General features: G+C 42.9%; 5 protein-coding genes across 5 annotated transcripts; 4 read left to right on the top strand and 1 right to left on the bottom strand.

Moving 5' to 3' along the window:
• Positions 1-42: 42 nt before the first annotated feature.
• Positions 43-2,296, top strand: BDB00DRAFT_783642 (uncharacterized protein; the record flags this gene model as incomplete). Its single annotated transcript, XM_053120397.1, has 3 exons — positions 43-616; positions 863-2,016; positions 2,267-2,296. 3 exons carry the CDS (start codon positions 43-45, stop codon positions 2,294-2,296), a joined length of 1,758 nt encoding a protein of 585 aa, XP_052985308.1.
• A 42-nt stretch (positions 2,297-2,338) lies between these two features.
• BDB00DRAFT_798069 (uncharacterized protein) lies at positions 2,339-3,239 on the top strand (the record flags this gene model as incomplete). Its single annotated transcript, XM_053121584.1, has 1 exon — positions 2,339-3,239. A coding segment is annotated over exon 1 (434 nt), but the record flags the coding sequence as incomplete, so codon positions are not given.
• Positions 3,240-6,338: 3,099 nt separating this feature from the next.
• On the bottom strand, positions 6,339-7,538 carry BDB00DRAFT_798057 (uncharacterized protein). Its single transcript, XM_053121583.1, has 3 exons — positions 7,297-7,538; positions 6,998-7,117; positions 6,339-6,881 (listed from the first exon to the last, which is right to left on the bottom strand). The coding sequence occupies exons 1-3, from the start codon at positions 7,325-7,327 to the stop codon at positions 6,361-6,363; spliced, it is 672 nt and encodes a 223-aa protein (XP_052985306.1). The 5' UTR covers positions 7,328-7,538; the 3' UTR covers positions 6,339-6,360.
• Positions 7,539-11,800: 4,262 nt separating this feature from the next.
• On the top strand, positions 11,801-13,312 carry BDB00DRAFT_783640 (uncharacterized protein; the record flags this gene model as incomplete). The annotated part of the gene is made up of 5 exons (XM_053120396.1): positions 11,801-11,876; positions 11,948-12,118; positions 12,546-12,656; positions 12,725-12,925; positions 12,975-13,312. The coding sequence occupies 5 exons, from the start codon at positions 11,801-11,803 to the stop codon at positions 13,310-13,312; spliced, it is 897 nt and encodes a 298-aa protein (XP_052985305.1).
• A 1,427-nt stretch (positions 13,313-14,739) lies between these two features.
• BDB00DRAFT_798031 (uncharacterized protein) lies at positions 14,740-15,839 on the top strand. Its single transcript, XM_053121582.1, has 2 exons — positions 14,740-14,996; positions 15,121-15,839. Exons 1-2 carry the CDS (start codon positions 14,799-14,801, stop codon positions 15,724-15,726), a joined length of 804 nt encoding a protein of 267 aa, XP_052985304.1. The 5' UTR covers positions 14,740-14,798; the 3' UTR covers positions 15,727-15,839.
• The last annotated feature ends 1,266 nt before the right edge of the window (positions 15,840-17,105 follow it).

Raw genomic sequence — 17,105 nt, 5'->3', positions numbered from 1 at the left:
TTCTTCTTTATCTCCAATTCTTGTTCTTCTTAAAGAAACTTCATGACTTCTTTACAACCCACCACTCATCAATATGCATCGTCGACATCAACATCAACCCCGTTTCATATATTACCCTCATGTCGTTTCAACGGAGAGCAGCAGCAACAACAACAACAGTACCAACCCGCCTCGAGCAACGTGAACGCTTCAGCTTCCTCGATCCGTCAGTCGAGCATGACCTCCAATGCTGCTCATGATTGGAATACCGTATTTCACCACACAGCAGGAAAATTGGCATATGCTAATGGATCAGCTGCAACAGCAACCATGACAACGACGAGCAACAGCACTTCAACGACAACATTGACTGGATCGTCCACAATGCTTCCATTGCATACGGACCCTGAAATGTACGCTCTTCGAAGCAAGTATACTTTGAGCTCGAGTCACGATACAGCAACAGCAGCAACAGCAGCAGCAACGACGACGACGACGGCCAAGACGACGACGAGCACCAGCGAGCCGGAAATGGCTTCTTATCACCTCGGTGGTAGCAGCTCGAGCCTCCCTACCGTGACTGTGAAGCAGACACAGCATGTGAATAACCGTCTTGCTTATGTCGAAGCTCTTGTTGGTAAGTTTCTAGTTGTTATTACATAAGAATCATAACAAAACCCCCCCCCCAAAAAAAAAAACTCTAGCTTTTACCCCCCCTCCTTTTCTGGCTATTTCCACTTATGTACACACACACACACACACACACACGCATAGTATGCCACAACAAACAACAAACAGAAATTAACTTCTTTTGTGTTCTTGTTCATTGTCCCACTCACTCACTCACTCACTCACAAAACTAATAACTTTGTTCTGTAAACAGATACGAATGCCCATGTCATTGAGACGATTTGGTCCTCTTCATCGTCCCACAACAAATCAGCCGTCGTACCACTGCGCACGTTTATCCAGGAAGTCTTGAAACGCTCGCGGACCACCTACTCGACACTGCAAACCGCCTTGTTCTACCTGTTCCGCGCACGTCCTTCGATCGTGACCCAGCTCTACGAACGTGCTGTGGACCAACGCGGCCATCCGTACTGGCAAGACGCCTACATTAGCTGCGGCCGACGCATGTTTTTGGCCAGTCTGGTGATCGCCTCCAAGTTTGTCCAAGACAAGACCTACCGCAACTCTGCCTGGGCCAAGATTGCCGGCCTGCCCGTGTCCGAAATCAATGCGGCCGAGCGTATCTTTTTAGATCTGATTGACTACCGACTCTACATTGCTCAGCCCACCTTTGAGCAGTGGCATCATTTGTTGCATTTGCACGTCGAGTCTCGAGCATTAAATCGACCTATTCCCTTGCTACATGATCTTTCGTGTTTGCCTACAGGAATCCTGTCGCCATCCTCTTCCTCCTCCTCCTCCTCGTCGACGACGACACCTTCAACAACAACAACAACAACGCCGTCGTCTTCGTCATCCCTGACTTCGTTGCTGTCTCTGTCAACTACGCAACACCAGTATCATCAGCAGCATCCGAGTCATTGTCAACTGCCATCGCCGCAGAGTCCTACGGATCTCACTACGTTGCCTGCATTGAATACTAGCACGAGCAGTAGTAGCAGCGGTGCTAGCAGCAGTGGTTGCTGCGGTCAGTATCACCATCTTCATCGCCATCACAGCTACTACTACAACCATCACCCTCACGAACAACAACACCAACAACAGCAGCAATACCAACAGCCAACAACAACGACAAGACGGAAACGACGGTTACGAGAAACGTCGATTGACGAGAACAACTATAATGCTAGACGGTATTCGGTCTTGTCATCGCCTCGATCGTGTTCACCTAGCTCGAACAATGGCAGCCAGAACAACAACAACAGCAACAACGCAGGAACGACGCACAATGGGTATTCGCCCTCTGTGGCCATCAACAACAGCACTGGCCCACCTCCAGTGCTGTCGCTTTCGTTGCCCAGTTCTAGCTCATCATCACCGATGCATACACCTACTCAGATTTCGCCGGTACGAATGAACCAGAGTGGTTTGCCGTCGTTCACGTGGAAGGTGAACACGAGTACTACTACTACTACTTCGCCGCCACTACCACCCCCATCAACCTCGGCACACCAACAGTATGGACGACCTTACATGGTATCGGATGTGCGTCAAACTACCCCTGACATTCTACAGAACAACAACAATTCTACTTTTTGTTCGTTAAAGAAGCGTAGAATTGTAGCAGCACCTACAACATACGATTACATGCAACAAGGCTATGCTGTCAGCCATGTTCGTGGCATGAGAAGAAAACAGCAACAACAGCGCAGCAGCAGCAGCAACAACAACAACAAGTTACTTGGACAAGAGTTTTAACCTCCTCCTCCTCCTCCCACACATACTTTCTGTGCTAGCTAGCCGTAATATCACAAACAACAGCAAAACAACATTGTCAACAATCACAGCCTAAAAAAAAAACCAGCGATATCAGATATCAAACCGACACTCGTTCATACACACACGCCTCGTTCAATTATGACAACAACATCAACAACGCCATCTTTGTGATGTTATTACTACTACCTTTATCTTCTTTTGTAAACGTGTTCATTCCTTATCTCTCTCACTCTTTTGGTTCTTTCTAAAACAACCTACTACTACCTCAGTCAATCACTCTTTGTCTTCTGCTGTTTATTCATCCCCCATCCCCTCCACTTATTCACTCTCGCTCGTTGTGTCAGTGTTACAGAGACACTAACCCCCCTCCCCTCCCCTCCGCTATGCCTTATTTTTTTCTTTTTACTTTTTTTCTTAAAAAGCCTTGTGCAAGAGCTATTCTTTCTTCTTTTCGTGTTAACCCGATTCAAAAACCCACCCACCCTCCATCCTCCTCTTTTTTCTTTTTCTTCTTTCGCTTTTCATGCAAAGTGTCTTTCTCTTCTTCTTCTTTTTTTTTTATTATACATACTGTTATTTATATCTTTATTATATATATTATCCTACTCTTCCCCCTTCATCCTCCCCCCCTTTATTTTCACCGATATCTCAATTTTCTTTTTTCGCGTACATATCATCACTTATCCCACCTACTTCTTTCTTACATATATCTTATATACTCATGTTTTTATTTGTTCCTTCCTCTTTATTTCTTCTTTTTTTCTCTCTTAAAAAAACAAACAAACAAACAAAAACTATCGACAACTGTATTGAATGAATAAAAAGCATACAATTTACCTCCACCACAACAACAACATATAATAGTTTTTTTTTTCATATTGGTAAAACAATCTTGCGTGTATTTATCAAGTCATTGACAGACTTGTTCATACTGTAATACCCGCATATGATAATAGTAATCAGATATCATAACTGATGGATGGTATCATATAGGAACAGTGTTTTGGGAATTGGAGGATCTAGATAGTGTAGACCTAGCAAGTGCAGCGAAATAGAGGTATACATACTTTATGAATGTTATATATTCTGTCCCATATCATAGCCAAGTTGCATGAGAGTGGCATCAGCATCATTACGAGTCAGTATCTCGCATTTTTGAAAAACCTCTCTTGCCAAGAAAATCTGCCAGCATTATTCAAAAAAACGCAGCTTACTCGAAATCTTGGCTTATTGCTGGGTACATGCAACAGATAACGCTTCTTGAATACTATTGAAATTCGCATTTTGTGCTGCTGCTGCTGCTGCTGCTGCTGCTACTGCGTCTCTTACGTCATTACATGTTGAACCCAGCACATACCCTTTTTTTATTACATCTAGAAACTTTCACGCGGGATGTGTTTATATATGCGTTGTACATATCCAACTCACAACGAGAGTGAGTAGATATTCAGCCGTGCATTTCTTCAATCAAGGACAAAGATGATGATGCATTAGAATGATACAGCGCCGACAGCGTGGCAGGCTGCGGCAAAAGGCGGCGTACATTTTGCATCTCATGTCGGCATGTGTGTATGTAGATACATAATACGTATATGATTTGCGCGGAGGCGAGCGAATTCAAAATTCGCTCCCTCTTTCGGGGTCTCTTTGCTGATGTCATGCTGCACACATATTGTTTGTATGCACTATGTACCACAACTACAAAGTAGCACGTTGTTTTTTTCTCGTATTTACAAATCTGTATAATACTACTTTGTTCACTATCTGCTGCTTACTATTACTACTACGTTAGCTTACTGTTTACTATTAGTACGGCCGCGTCTGAAGCGTCAACGTCAAGAGAAAGTTTTTCTTTGAAATGTTTTTTTTGGTAAGTACATGGATCAAGCGCTTTAATCAGAAGAACATGAAATTCATGTATTGTTTATGTAGCTACCAAGTATTAATAACCACAAGTAATTTAGCAATCTGTTTTTGCTGCTTATTATTGTTGTCAATTTATTCCTCAGCCTTGTATCTTTCACACGACGAAGCAAAAATAATGAATTTGTAAACTTTAAACCATGTGCTATGTACTTTTAGAACAATATGTAGCCAGCTATTCTTGAAGCACATTATTGCTGTAAATGAACCTGAAATTGTTTTTGTCCTTTTCATTACAACGAGCGGCTTTTGTAACCTTCCGGTACATATAAACATAGAGACATGCAACATAAAAAGCGCAGCCTTATATCTGAAGAGGCACAGTTTATGTAGAAGCTCCGCGAACACAAAAGAAAAGCACACACACACACACAGAGAGCAAATGTAGCACACAGCAGCAGCCACACCTAATATCCCAGAAAAACCACGAGTTTTTGTTAAAATTCAATTTCGTTTAATTGGTGTTTGTGTGTGAGTTTGTATATATCCAAAACTCAGAGGAAAAGGATGTGTGCAGTATATAGTAATAATATGTTGTGGTTTTGGAAAGGTTGAATGATTTTAAAAACCCTCCATTTTTATGACCTTGCACAGTTGAGGAAGGGGGTATCATGATTGCTAGGCCTTGAAAAGCGAAGAAAGAAAAGGTTGGAATCTTGTGTGTGTGTGTGTGTGTGTGTGTAGTAGAGAGGATATGGTTGATGGGTGGGGTATATTCGGTTCTCTTATTTTTGCTACCGATTACAGTGTGTTCTGTGTGTATATATGGAAAAGAAAGAAGAGGTATCTACACTACGGCGGCTCGTTCGGGGCTAGTGGTAATGGTAGTGCTAAAGCCGGAGTCGTTCCTTGGGACGGTATCTGATATGTATTTGTTAGTCAGCGCGTTCTGCATTAGAGCAATATCCGAGTCATTGCCAGCATACCTTTGACTGGACTACGCATTCTATCCCTACTATTGAGGCTCGTAGATCGTTTTGATGTTGATAATGCTGCTGCTGCTGCTGCTGATGATGATGATAATGATGATGATGATGCTGTTGTTGTTGTTGTTGTTGTTGTAGAGGAGCTATTATTCTTCAGCGGGGCAATAAAGCCGTGCGATACATCATCCTGATGGATAGCATCAATGAGCTCATTGAGCTGTCGATTCCACCTTGACATCCAATGCAGCTCCGACTTGAGGCCATCGAGATGCAATGCCTGCTTGTTGATGAACTTTTTGGCCTCGCGCAGTTCTCTTGTGAGACGATCGATTTCAACATCTCTTCGCGGGTCCTTGGATTTCATTCGTTCCTTCATATCCTGCATGACTTGAGTCACATGCCGCTGGTACGTGTCAAACCGGACATGCAACCGCTGTACAAGACCCTCTCTCGCCTGCAGCCGTTGATATTGTTCCTTGGCCTTTTCGCGCAAGTTACTGATTTCCCGATTGCCCTCAGCGAGTTGAGTGCCGAGATGAGTTATCTCCGCGGCACTCTTGTTGAGATTCTGGTCAAGCTGCTCAATCTCATGCTGCAACAACGTGCGTTCCGATGTCCACTGATGACGTTCGGCTGCGGCAAGTGCTTTCATCTCTGCCAGTTCGGATTGTAGCGTGATTTTCTGCGTGCATATATCATTGAGCTGCTGCTGTTGGTCTTGAATTTCGCTTTTTAGGGCAGTTGCGTCCTGCTCTTTTTGGTCCAGTGTTTCATCAGCTGCAGCTAATTTGCACATGGTTTCGTCAAGCCTGGACTGCAATGCTTCCATCAGCCGCTTGTCCTCGTCTCGTACATCTTGAAACTGTTGTTCGTTCTGTCTCAGTCGGTTATGCAAGTCGTCGATGGCTTTCGCTTGGTCGTCGATTTGCGTTGTCAGGTTGCCGATCGTTTCGTCTTTCTGTGCAGCCACGGCTGAGAGTGCTCGTTTCTCGTCCTCCGCCGCTTGCTGTGCTTTAATCAGGGCGTCTTTGGCGTCTTGCAACTCGTTTTCCATTTGGTCTAGCCGCTTCTGGAGCCGTATTACCTTGGGCGACTTGTCGATATTCTTTTCCAAGCGACCCAGCTACACAGCGGCAATGATGATGATAATAATAGTGCATGCAATAATGATAATATAATTTTTTATGATTCCGCCGCCACCCATCCAAGCCCAGAAAAATAATGAGTAAGTCATTTGGTTTTTGCTGCTTTGGTATGCGTGCATCAAGTGTAAGAGACACACACACATGTATGAATGCTGCGCGTAATAATGTGTACTTACCGATTTCTGGAGTGACAGGTTCTCTTGTCGAATCGATGCGAGTTCTTGATCTTTCTTGAGCAACGTTGATTGTGTAGTCTCTTTATCCAAGGTCATGGACTGGACAGTTGCCTCCATCTTGCGATTTTTGAGCTGCAGTGCTTCGATTTCCTTTTGCATCGAGTGACGATACTTTTCGAATTGCGTCGCGAGTTCGCTCATTTGCCGCCGTGTACGTGCATCTTCGGTTTTATTGCTGCTCGTCGACACCGAAGAGAATCGTGTTTCGCTCGACAAGCTCGCGGTGGAGTTATCACCAGCAAAAAAATCGGGGGATATCTCCACTATCATAACACACACAATTTTAATCATTGTAATGGAAAGATGGTATGTTAAAAAACAATAACAACAGCACACGTGTTGGTTTAATAAAATCACTTTTTGATATATCACACAATACCTGGCCCTTCACCGTTAAACCGGTTGGTCTGGTTCAGGAACCCATAGCGTTTATGCCTGCCCAGGTCATCGCCTGTTGGAATGTTGTATTCACCAGGTCCTGGAATGTATTCTTTTGTGCCTATTGTATAGTTGAGAGAGAAAGAGAGAAGGGGGAAGGCGGTTATGCATATAGTTTTTTTTTTGTCAGGTGTGGTGGTGGTAGTGGTAGTAGTAGTCGTCGTGTAAGGGCGGAAACGAAATAAAAAGAAGGTTTCGGGTGGGCCGTTCCGATTTACTTGGAAAAAAAAAGAAGAGTACCTTCTTGGAATCGCTTTGATTTTGCAAACATGAGTTGAAGACGCGCGTGTGTGTATATGTGTGCAGAGGTACTTTAATCGCAAATGGGTACACTGTCACTCTCTTTCTTCTTTGCTTTAGGAGTATAGGTGTGACAGAAGTGACAGTGTGAGAGGGAGAGAGAGAGAGAGAAAAGAGAAAGAAAGAGTGAGAGAGAGCGTGTGTGAAAAGAGAGAAAGAAAGAATAGCTGCGCGAGACGGAGTAGTAGCGGGGAAGGGTGTGTGTGTGTGGGGGAGGGGGGAGGGGAGGAGACGAAGGGCAAAGAAATGGATGACACAATCACGCACACACTAGACAAAAGCGTCAAGAAAACTCCCTTTCAAACTTGGTTGGCAGAGGGTGCTGGTCAACTCTTGCTGCTGCTGCTCGGCTGCATGGAAGATGTTCACGAAACACAAAACTCTTCTTTTTATTTATTTCTGGTACATTTTTGGAACCGTTTGATAGGCGATCATACATGTTGATTTTACAAGAACTTTTTAACGTATTCGAGAGCAAAAGGAGCTATCAGTGGACATAAGAACGACGCCGTTAGCTATGAATTCACTCATTCTCAATACCTCATTGCTCCAACTAACTCCTCTTCCTCACACCCCCTCCCTCTCTCCCTCTCTTCCCCACCCCCAATGAAACAATAGGTTTTTTTTTTCTCTTTCAAACTTTACTTCCACTCCTAAAAACCTGCAATCCGGCTTCCTTTTAGCAAACTTACCAGCACGAAGAGCAAGGACAACAGTGACAAAATTGGAAACAGTGCCCAATGTACGAAGTCGAAGCATCGCCTTTTGTTCGGGCGTCAATTTCGGCTGCTATTATACCATGAACAGCGAGAGAGAAAAAAAAACAAAAAAAAACCCTTAATTACGCTGTTCCTTTTTTTGCTGCGCCATTCATTCCTTGTTATTTTTTTGAATGCAAATGTTCAAAATACCTGTGGCATAAACATATTGTGTGATATATATACAAGCAAAAAAAAATTAAAAAAAAAGAGTGCTTTGGGGGAAAGACCGGCAGTCAAATTTTTTTTTCTTTTTAGTGCCGGGCTGTTTTTCGTTTGCTGGGCTCCGATCTTGGCGGTTGCCATGGAAACCTCTGTGGGTTGTCCATGAGGAATCTATGAGTTGCTATAGAGACTCTGCGTTACTATCGGAAACATTGGTATACGATACGATTCCAATCCCTCTTTCCTGTCCATTTCGATTTACATACTCTATTGATTCTATGATGCTGATATAAATTAAAGGAGAGTGGAGCGGGAGGAATGGTTGAATGAAGGAGAAGTGAAATACAACTACATACTACTGCTACGTACTACATAAGACTTACATTAGTAGTAGTAGCAGCAATATATCATAGGACCCTTTTTTCTTCTGCATCAGCAAGATACGTAGGCACGCAGGGAGAGAAGGGAAGGTTTGACGTATACATACACATACACACGAACACAAGTAATAATATAAGGTTCATTATCATTTAAAGCATAAGCATAATCTAGTAGCCGCTATCGCATTAATTGAGAACAAGTTGTTTGATATCATGCCTAAAAGATACATTAACAATGCGGTGCTCTATTTTTTCCTCATGACTCACTAACTGATACTGGTAAATGCAGGGTTAATAACCATCAAGCAGTGAAAAAAAATTTTTATAGGATCTTCAACAAAACTCTGTTTGAGCCGCATTGCATTTATATTAACTATAACCGTACACCCAGACGAAGGAATTTTACATTTATTTGGATATGTAATCCATGTAGAACTGTAAGAATGAGAGGACTGGTTACAGCTCAAAAGATATGATTTGTAGCGTTTGATGGCTAATAAAATTATTCGGGGAGTGGGAGAAAAAAAGCTGCAAAAAACCCGTGCTCGGAGAATTCAAACAGCGTATGTTATGCGTGCAAGCGAGCCACCTGGTGCTTTCTATCATGTATGACAGATGGATCATAGCATGTGAAACAAAGAGGAGCAAAAGGGGAGGTTTAGATTTATTGTTGTTGTCGTAAAGTCCCGTTGGGATCGACAACATCACACGTAATGTTCTTGTTGTCATTGTTGATACACTGCCCTTCAAAAGAAAAAAAAAGAAGTAAGGTAATCACAGCAATATGTACAGTGTTATAAAATTTGAACAAGGGGACAAGCAGAACTACAAAGCAAGAAGTAAATCGGTCGGTATGTCCTTACTGCAGCCAACAGGCAGGAGAGATACACATACAGAGTCATGATCCTGTCAAAATTCTATATGATGCACGTGTCCGGTGACAGTGGTTGTCGTGTACTTTTCGTAAAGTGGGTTATCCAGCGCATTTCTTTAACCATTAAGAATTGACAATAGAGAGTTGTGAAAGGTTGATTCACAGTACAAAAAGGAGTATTTTGTACCTTATTCCTCATAATAGGAAGAAAAAGAACAAGTACTACATACTCTTTCTACATTCGAGAACTCTTATGTCTATGGAACAGAAACAGGAGAAGAGCAACAACCAAGATGGCACGCACATTTCAAGACGGAAACTTCTGTTGCATACACATTTTCGCTCTCGTTTCTTTGGCGGTTTGTGAATACAGAAAGATGAATATCTTCGGTTCTTGTCCCAGCATGTCTCTTGCCCATTCCACATCATATAAAAAACCCGTGTATCAATTATACTGTTTTTCCGACATATGTAAGTTTTCATTTAGCCATGTATCTCCCTCCATAATTTTTACTTTTAGTGCTTAAGTTCCTTAAATGTACACTTGACAATAATGAATGAAGCCAATTGATGGGCTGTTGTAATCGTCAGTTGGATGGTTCGTCTTGGGCGCTTTTGCGAGGGTAGCTGTTTCGTGGTTGCGGACATGCAATGGAAATATGACCTTTACAACAACAGTTGAAGCATTCGGGATCAGGGCGATCGGGTGTGATCCTGAGCATGGCAATATCTGCAATAAACACCCACCGATTGCCAGGTAACATAAAAATCGCGATTGCGATTATGGAGAGCGCCGAAATCGATACAGCGCGTTAAAGTTTCGTATCCTTCTTGGTGGTTATCTTGCTGGGCATCGTGAGTACAGCAAGTCTTTTGCCTTTGAACCAGCCGCCTTCCACGGACCGGTACAGGCCTAAGTGCAATACGTGTCCATATTTAGACAGAGCCGCTCTCAATTTGAGCTTAAGGTCACCAGATTACAAACCGGTTGGCAGGTGTGACAATTCCAAATTGATGAGTTGTTGTTTAGGAGGTAGAGAACGAACAGCCCGATAGTGATGCCCTGCAACATCATCGTTTTTTGCGACTGCTACCTGGCATGTTGTTTCGTCGGTGAATGTCATTTCATAAAGATTGCTTTTTATCACGGTGGTACGCTCTGCCATATCAACTCCGTATAGAACGCCTAAAAAATGGGCCGAGTGACCCATAAAGCAAAAGTGTCATCTATGAGGGGCCCCTAATTAAATACCAGCGACAGTACAGTATGCAAGACTTGAATTTTCCGTAAGAAAAAACGCGAAGTCGGCACATGGAGGGAGAATTATAACGAAGTCCTCAACTTGAAAAAAAAGCGGCCAAGTCATATATTTATTTAAAATCGACTTTGGTGATTTCTTTCGTTGGATGTGTTGTGCTCCCAAGTCTTCAATGTTGACCATGAATTCTCAAGAGACTGGGAGACTTGGTTTATGTAACGAGCAGCAATGCGGCAAATAGTTATTTGCATTAACTTTATCTGCTTGCTCGGATAGTTTCTGGAAGGTCACCTGGAATCTATTACAAAGTTAGTGACAATATGGATAGCGCACATCATATATATATAATATACCTTTGCAAAGATTGCTGAAACAGCTCTTCTTGGGATGGACTTGCTTCTGTTTCTGTGGCGGTGGAAGTGGGGACAGCGGATGACCGGTGCACAGGTGGCAAGGAAACATCTTCTACCCTGATAAACAAATACATGTATTTGCATGTTGAGCCTCGTCGGATGAAGTCAGGGCAGCGACATTGCACTTTGTAAGGATCTAACCCTAACAAGGCCACCATCCTGCCGATCTACATAATCAAACGCATGGTTTTTTCGCAGTCCAGGCATTTTGTTCTAGTTCCTCGTACAGCATGTATTTTTCATGTGTTGTCATGTGGTGCGCAGCAACTTGAAGACCCATCGCCCTTTTATCTTCGCTCGTGTCAAACAACCTTTGAGCTGTCACTCTTCTTCCATTCTCCAACCGACAAAGCTACAATGTCGAATATAATACAACTCACTTTAAAGGCACTTGGACTTAACGTTTTTGGAAACGACACACCTCCCGACGCGTTGAGGGACACAGGTATAATAATTGTCAACCATAAGTTCTTTAATTACCCAAAGTACATGCACGCAATCGCAACTGGGCAGTGCGACGACCGTTGACATTTATATTCATTCGTCTTTTACAAACCCATTTTTCGCATCAATCTTACAAGACATTGAATGTCTTATGCCAGAAAGAACTGAGCAACTGAATATTAATTCCATTGCCAAAGTTGAACCCACCACATCGAATAAGATTCAAGGTAAAGCTGTTAATCGAACAAAAAGGTATAAACAGACTACGATGCTTATATTAGTAATGATATAATAATAGACAAACCGTCGTCCTCGCTTCCGGTTGAAGTTGCTCCTGCTACTACTACTACTACTACTATTGCTTCAAAGGCTCGAGAAGACATTGATTGTCTTATGCCAGAAAGAACTGAGCAACTGAATATTGATTCCACTGCCAAAGTTGAACCCACCACATCGAATAAGATTCAAGGTAAAGCTGTTAATCGAACAAAAAGGTATACACAGACTACGATGCTTATATTAGTAATGATATAATAATAGACAAACCGTCGTCCTCGCTTCCGGTTGAAGTTGCTCCTGCTACTACTACTACTACTACTACTACTATTGCTTCAAAGGCTCGAGAGCAAGAAGAACCAACAACAGAGACAATAACAATAACATCGTACCGTTTAGGCCGGAAGCGCGGTCGTCAGCCCGAACTTCTGGAACATACATACAATGCTAATGACAGTGGCGCCAACACGGGCCACTCGCAAAACCAAAGCACATGTATGTCACTGCAGCAAATGTGATCACTTTTCTCGTTCTAAACACATACTAACATTTGTTGCATATCTTCTCGGAATCCTCAGCGTCTTCATTAGAAGAAAAAAGTTCTAAACGATTGAAAACAGGAAAATCATCGACGTTTTCTTCGAGCCAACTTGGTGGACCACAACTAGCAGCTGAAGAAACAACGGGTGCACCTGTGGTGACCGAGGAGCGCGCTGAAAACGCTTCTGAACGTTAGTCTGGAAGGGGTTCATTAGGGTCGATAAAGAACAGTTTTTATGTAATGCTCATTCTGATATAGAGTGTATTGCCACAGGCACGTCTTCCATCGATTCATTATCAGCGTCACGAGAAACGCGCCCTACTACAATCGATACCTCGGGAAATCAACCAAGTATGCGAGGAACGCTAAACGAACAAGCATTAGCATCAGCATCTCTGCCACTAGTCAGAAAGCGTCCTCGCGAGAATGACAGTGGCGAAACTGAACAATTAAACACAGGTAGTACTAGGCAATAAAGTGTCTCTTAACTCTCTTAACTGCTATACAGATGCATGCGTACTAACAACAGCTTTCCCTTTGCGGCCATTACTAGGGTCGATGCCGCAGCAGTCATTGCCAAAGCGTACGAAAACAAATGAAGTTGCAGCGTCATCTTCTATGCACCAAGAACAACAGCAACCACCTGCTGCCGCTTTCTCATCCGCTCCGTCGCCACCTCTTCCCCCGCCCCCACAGCCGTACTGTCGCAGACGTGTCCATGCGGCTACTGAGGCAAAGCTAGAATCATATACTGACGAGCACAAAGAGGCGCCCCTCCTCCAAATAGCTCATACCTCGAACATGTTCCGGGAATTCTTTGAGGAAAAAGGAAGTGTATTCAGTTAAATTTGGTACGAGAGAACAAACAAAGGGTTCCTTGCTTGCATACTTTAAGTTCTTGGTAAGAACGCGCGTACTTTTACGTTCATTGATTAATACCGAAAAGTAGGTTAACTATAAAAGGAAGACGTGAGTTCTCGTTGCGACACCCATGCTGATATACAATATCATTGGGTGGGGTCTTTTTTTTTGCTTTATAAGAAATATTTGTTACACAGTAAATTTTGTAGTTTAAAATAATAAAATGGTCTTTTTTGTGGTAATTCGTCGGAAACTCATATAGTCTGGTCTGCTGACCAGCATAGGATATCACATCGTATCCACAGCTCTCTTTGGGCCACGTGCCCCTGGCATTTCAGGGAGAGCGCCAGCCTCTCGAGAGCCACTGCCAACAGGCCACCAGTTCGAGTCCGTCCAAGTCCGTTTTTAGCCTAGCAAATGTCCTCAAGTCTTTTAAATAGTCTATCTGTTTGTCAACAATCATTTGTCTACTCTGCCCTATCTGTCTTGTCATCATGTCTTCACAGCCTACCAAACAAATATCGTTTCGGAGGCCGCCAATAAATTGACTAGTGCGCTGGTTAATCTTAAAAAAAAAAAAAGTATCCACAGCTCGCCTCAAGAGTTCACGTCACACAGCTTGAAAGCATGACGCAACACTTTAGGAGGAAACATTTGCATCTTCGTTGTGTAGGATCCGGAAGAGTGATGGGTTATGAATAGCGCCTGAAGGTACTCTATGGACCAGCTAAAGATTTTCCAAGTATAGTGCATAGTAAGCATTTCCCTGACCTATTGCAGTGGACAGAGGACGACGAGCTCGCTTTCTTTTTCACTTGAACTACAATTAGACGTATTGCATGTGTGTTCCAAAGGGATCAATATTCGAAACATTTCTTTTGACTACCTTTGATTTACAGGCATCGGTAGACGAATATCCAATGTTGGTCGACGGTCAATGTTCCTACGAGCTGTAAAAAGCTTCATGTCGCTTCAAAATGTCGCTTCCGCAAATCCGATTTTGTACCTTGTACCACCGTTCAAGAAAGGCAACCGATCGACACAGAAAAACGACAGACACAAGCCTTCAATTTGCAGTGGACCGTGCCATTCTATGTGGCCTCAATTTGTGATCCATTCACTTTATACATTGTCAATCAACTAGAAAAACACAATGATTGATTCGCGCTATGGTCTATCACCTAGCAAACACTGTTCTTCGTTGGTCATTAAATCATCATGCAGTCTGGATTTGGTAAGGATAGTATGTACTCCCGATCAAAAGCCTCCACAGTAGGAAGCAAAATAACATACTATTACACCTATTGATGCAATATGCGGGTCCATCAACAAAGCATAAACAATGAATTCACTTGAGGGTACATAACCTGCGGACAGAGGGTAATCGAGTAACGCGTTTTAAAAAAAAAAGCGCCGTTTTTTCTTTGACGACACTCCTCTCTTACTTCTTCCGCGTCAAACTGTCAAAAAGATGTTTAACGGCTTTGCAAACACCACCAGTGCTCCCCTTGCTCCATATGATCAATTTCAACGCCAAACCAGCAGTAGTAGAAGCAGCAATAGCGACTCACTTACACTCGACCAAGTCACCCATGCCCTGGACGACTGCCACCGTGTCATAAACGACCAACGCGACGCCTTTCAACGCCTTATTGCCAAGGGTCAAAAAGTCAATACTCAGAAAACTATTCAAAATGAGGAGCTCCAATACCAGGTCAAACTTTTACAGGCTGAAAATTCAGCATTGTTGGAACTACAAGCAAAAGAACAATCGCAACGAGCCATGAGCACAGGTTCTGACAATGACAGCAACAACAACGGTCCGAACAAAGATTTTTCTCCGACTTTATGAACTGGTCATGAAGGCCGTTGACCTGTCAAAGAGCGCCGCCACCCCGATGTTGGAATCGGTGCGTACTACTACTGCTACTCAGGAAGGGTCCCCCCCTATCGATATCGAAGACATTGAGCGTCAGCTCAAAACACAACAGCACAAAAACGAAAAAACTCAATCGGACCTCGCCGAAACTCGATCGCAGCTGTCGGCGGCTGAGCTAAGGTTGACAGGGTGCTTGAACAGTAACGTTTCACTAATGCGGGAGGTTGAGGGTTTGAAAAATCACCTACACTACGCGACAGAAGAGAATAACACAATGAGACAACAGCTGCAACAAAGCAATGGAAGCGCCGGTACTGCAGCAGCTTTGAAGTCCGAAAATCAAGAGTTATGTAAAGCACTTGACGAGCTGAAAATCTCATTTAATGTTCAAAAGGCACAAGCGGATGGCCTTCGACAAAACCAAGAACAGGAACTGATTGTGAAACAACGAGAAGTCCAAGTTATGCGAGATGAAATCTCTGATCTCGGAAGGAAGGTTAGCATTCTTAGCGTAGTGTAGAAACTTTGGATGAAACTGGCTACTATGCGTTGGCTCATTTGCTCTTATTGCACATTTGGATTTTGTTTAGTATGCAAGTCTCGAATTGGAGCATAGTAAAATCAGCATGGAACTTGTTATATCATTGAGGATACCGAGGAACAAAACAAGAAATCCGGTCTAAAAAATACGCAATTACAGTATGATGACGCCTCGGTGTGGGATACTTGTAAGCATTTTTTCTTATGCCGCATGCATAGATGATATATAAATTAAAAGTTCAATTGCTACAGCTGGCTGAGCATTTTCTCTGCTGCTGCTGCTGCTGCTGCTGCTTCCAGTTCAGTTTACCCTTCATACATGGATTTAGGGATAGCATGAAAAAAATAAGCCTCGCATAGTTTTAATAATGCAGGTACCACATCGGATTAATAGCGATCATCGCGAATTTTGCATATTTTCAAAAGGTTTCCATCAATCATGCAGCAAATAGAGAGAGTGTTTAGTTTAATACATTTTCAATAACTACTTAAAATACTAGCAGGACGATCCATGAGTTTGTGTGTAATATACACTCCTGTCTGTTGGGCTTCGCGGCAGCGGCCGAACGAAATGACGGTCAATCTGCATAATGACACACTTGCTTGCGCTATTGGCCTGGCCCTTTTGCAGTTGATACACTTGGATTAAAACTCGGCATACATCCCTATTCAATCAACGTCTGGGCGAAACAATCAAGTTCTTCTCGTGTAACCAGCATGCCTCGATATATGCCAATCTCTCCCTAAATATATCTTGTAAAATCCGCTTGGTGTTAATTAATGCTTAGCTTGTTTGTAGCGTTAAAGATCTGTGCTGTACATGATGTGCGGTAATTAGTTTATTTTTGAAGTGTGTTTGTTCTAAAGTTACATAAAGCTGTCAATCGAAGGATGAAGAAAGAATAAAAAAGTGTAGTAAATTGTATAACGATCGGTTTTTGCATTGAACGAATTTGTTGAATCGTGCCTATCGAGGGGAAAGAACACACCGAGCCATGCCAAAGTAAGAATCGCAACAACGGTTGAAATCGCCTAGATTGCTGTAGTCGGTGAATACGCAGTGTGTGCCAAAGTCTTGCCGGAGCTCGCCTTTAGTACCGATACAACAGTCTTCGGTGTATATAGGTGGTAGTTCTTTGCAAAAACAGTCGGCTGCCATGGCGCTTGCAACTAGCACGGTCATGAAAACGAATAGACGTAATAAAATGCTGTTGTTGTGAATGTGACTGGTCATCATTGTATATGTCGTTATCGTTCGTTGTTGTAATATAGAGAGTTGTGTGATATGATTTGTTGGTGTCGCTTTATACGGTTGGTAGTGTTGGCGTGCTGTTTGACCGAGTAATGTGTGTAGAAAGG

Source organism: Zychaea mexicana (genome assembly GCF_025766255.1).
Source record: "Zychaea mexicana strain RSA 1403 chromosome Unknown BDB00scaffold_3, whole genome shotgun sequence".
Lineage (NCBI taxonomy): Eukaryota > Fungi > Mucoromycota > Mucoromycetes > Mucorales > Lichtheimiaceae > Zychaea > Zychaea mexicana.
This window is presented reverse-complemented; position numbering and strand designations above follow the sequence as displayed.

What these genes read in the sequence shown, in the direction of transcription:
- BDB00DRAFT_798031 (XM_053121582.1), top strand. Translation starts at nt 14,799, where the DNA reads ATGTTTAACGGCTTTGCAAACACCACCAGTGCTCCCCTTGCTCCATAT. An exon ending in TTATTGCCAAGGGTCAAAAA is followed by an intron (nt 14,997 to 15,120) that starts GTCAATACTCAG and finishes CCATGAGCACAG; the next exon opens with GTTCTGACAATGACAGCAAC.
- BDB00DRAFT_798057 (XM_053121583.1), bottom strand. Translation starts at nt 7,327, where the DNA reads ATGTTTGCAAAATCAAAGCGATTCCAAGAAG. An exon ending in ATCAAAGCGATTCCAAGAAG is followed by an intron (nt 7,118 to 7,296) that starts GTACTCTTCTTT and finishes ACTATACAATAG; the next exon opens with GCACAAAAGAATACATTCCA. An exon ending in GTTTAACGGTGAAGGGCCAG is followed by an intron (nt 6,882 to 6,997) that starts GTATTGTGTGAT and finishes GTGTTATGATAG; the next exon opens with TGGAGATATCCCCCGATTTT.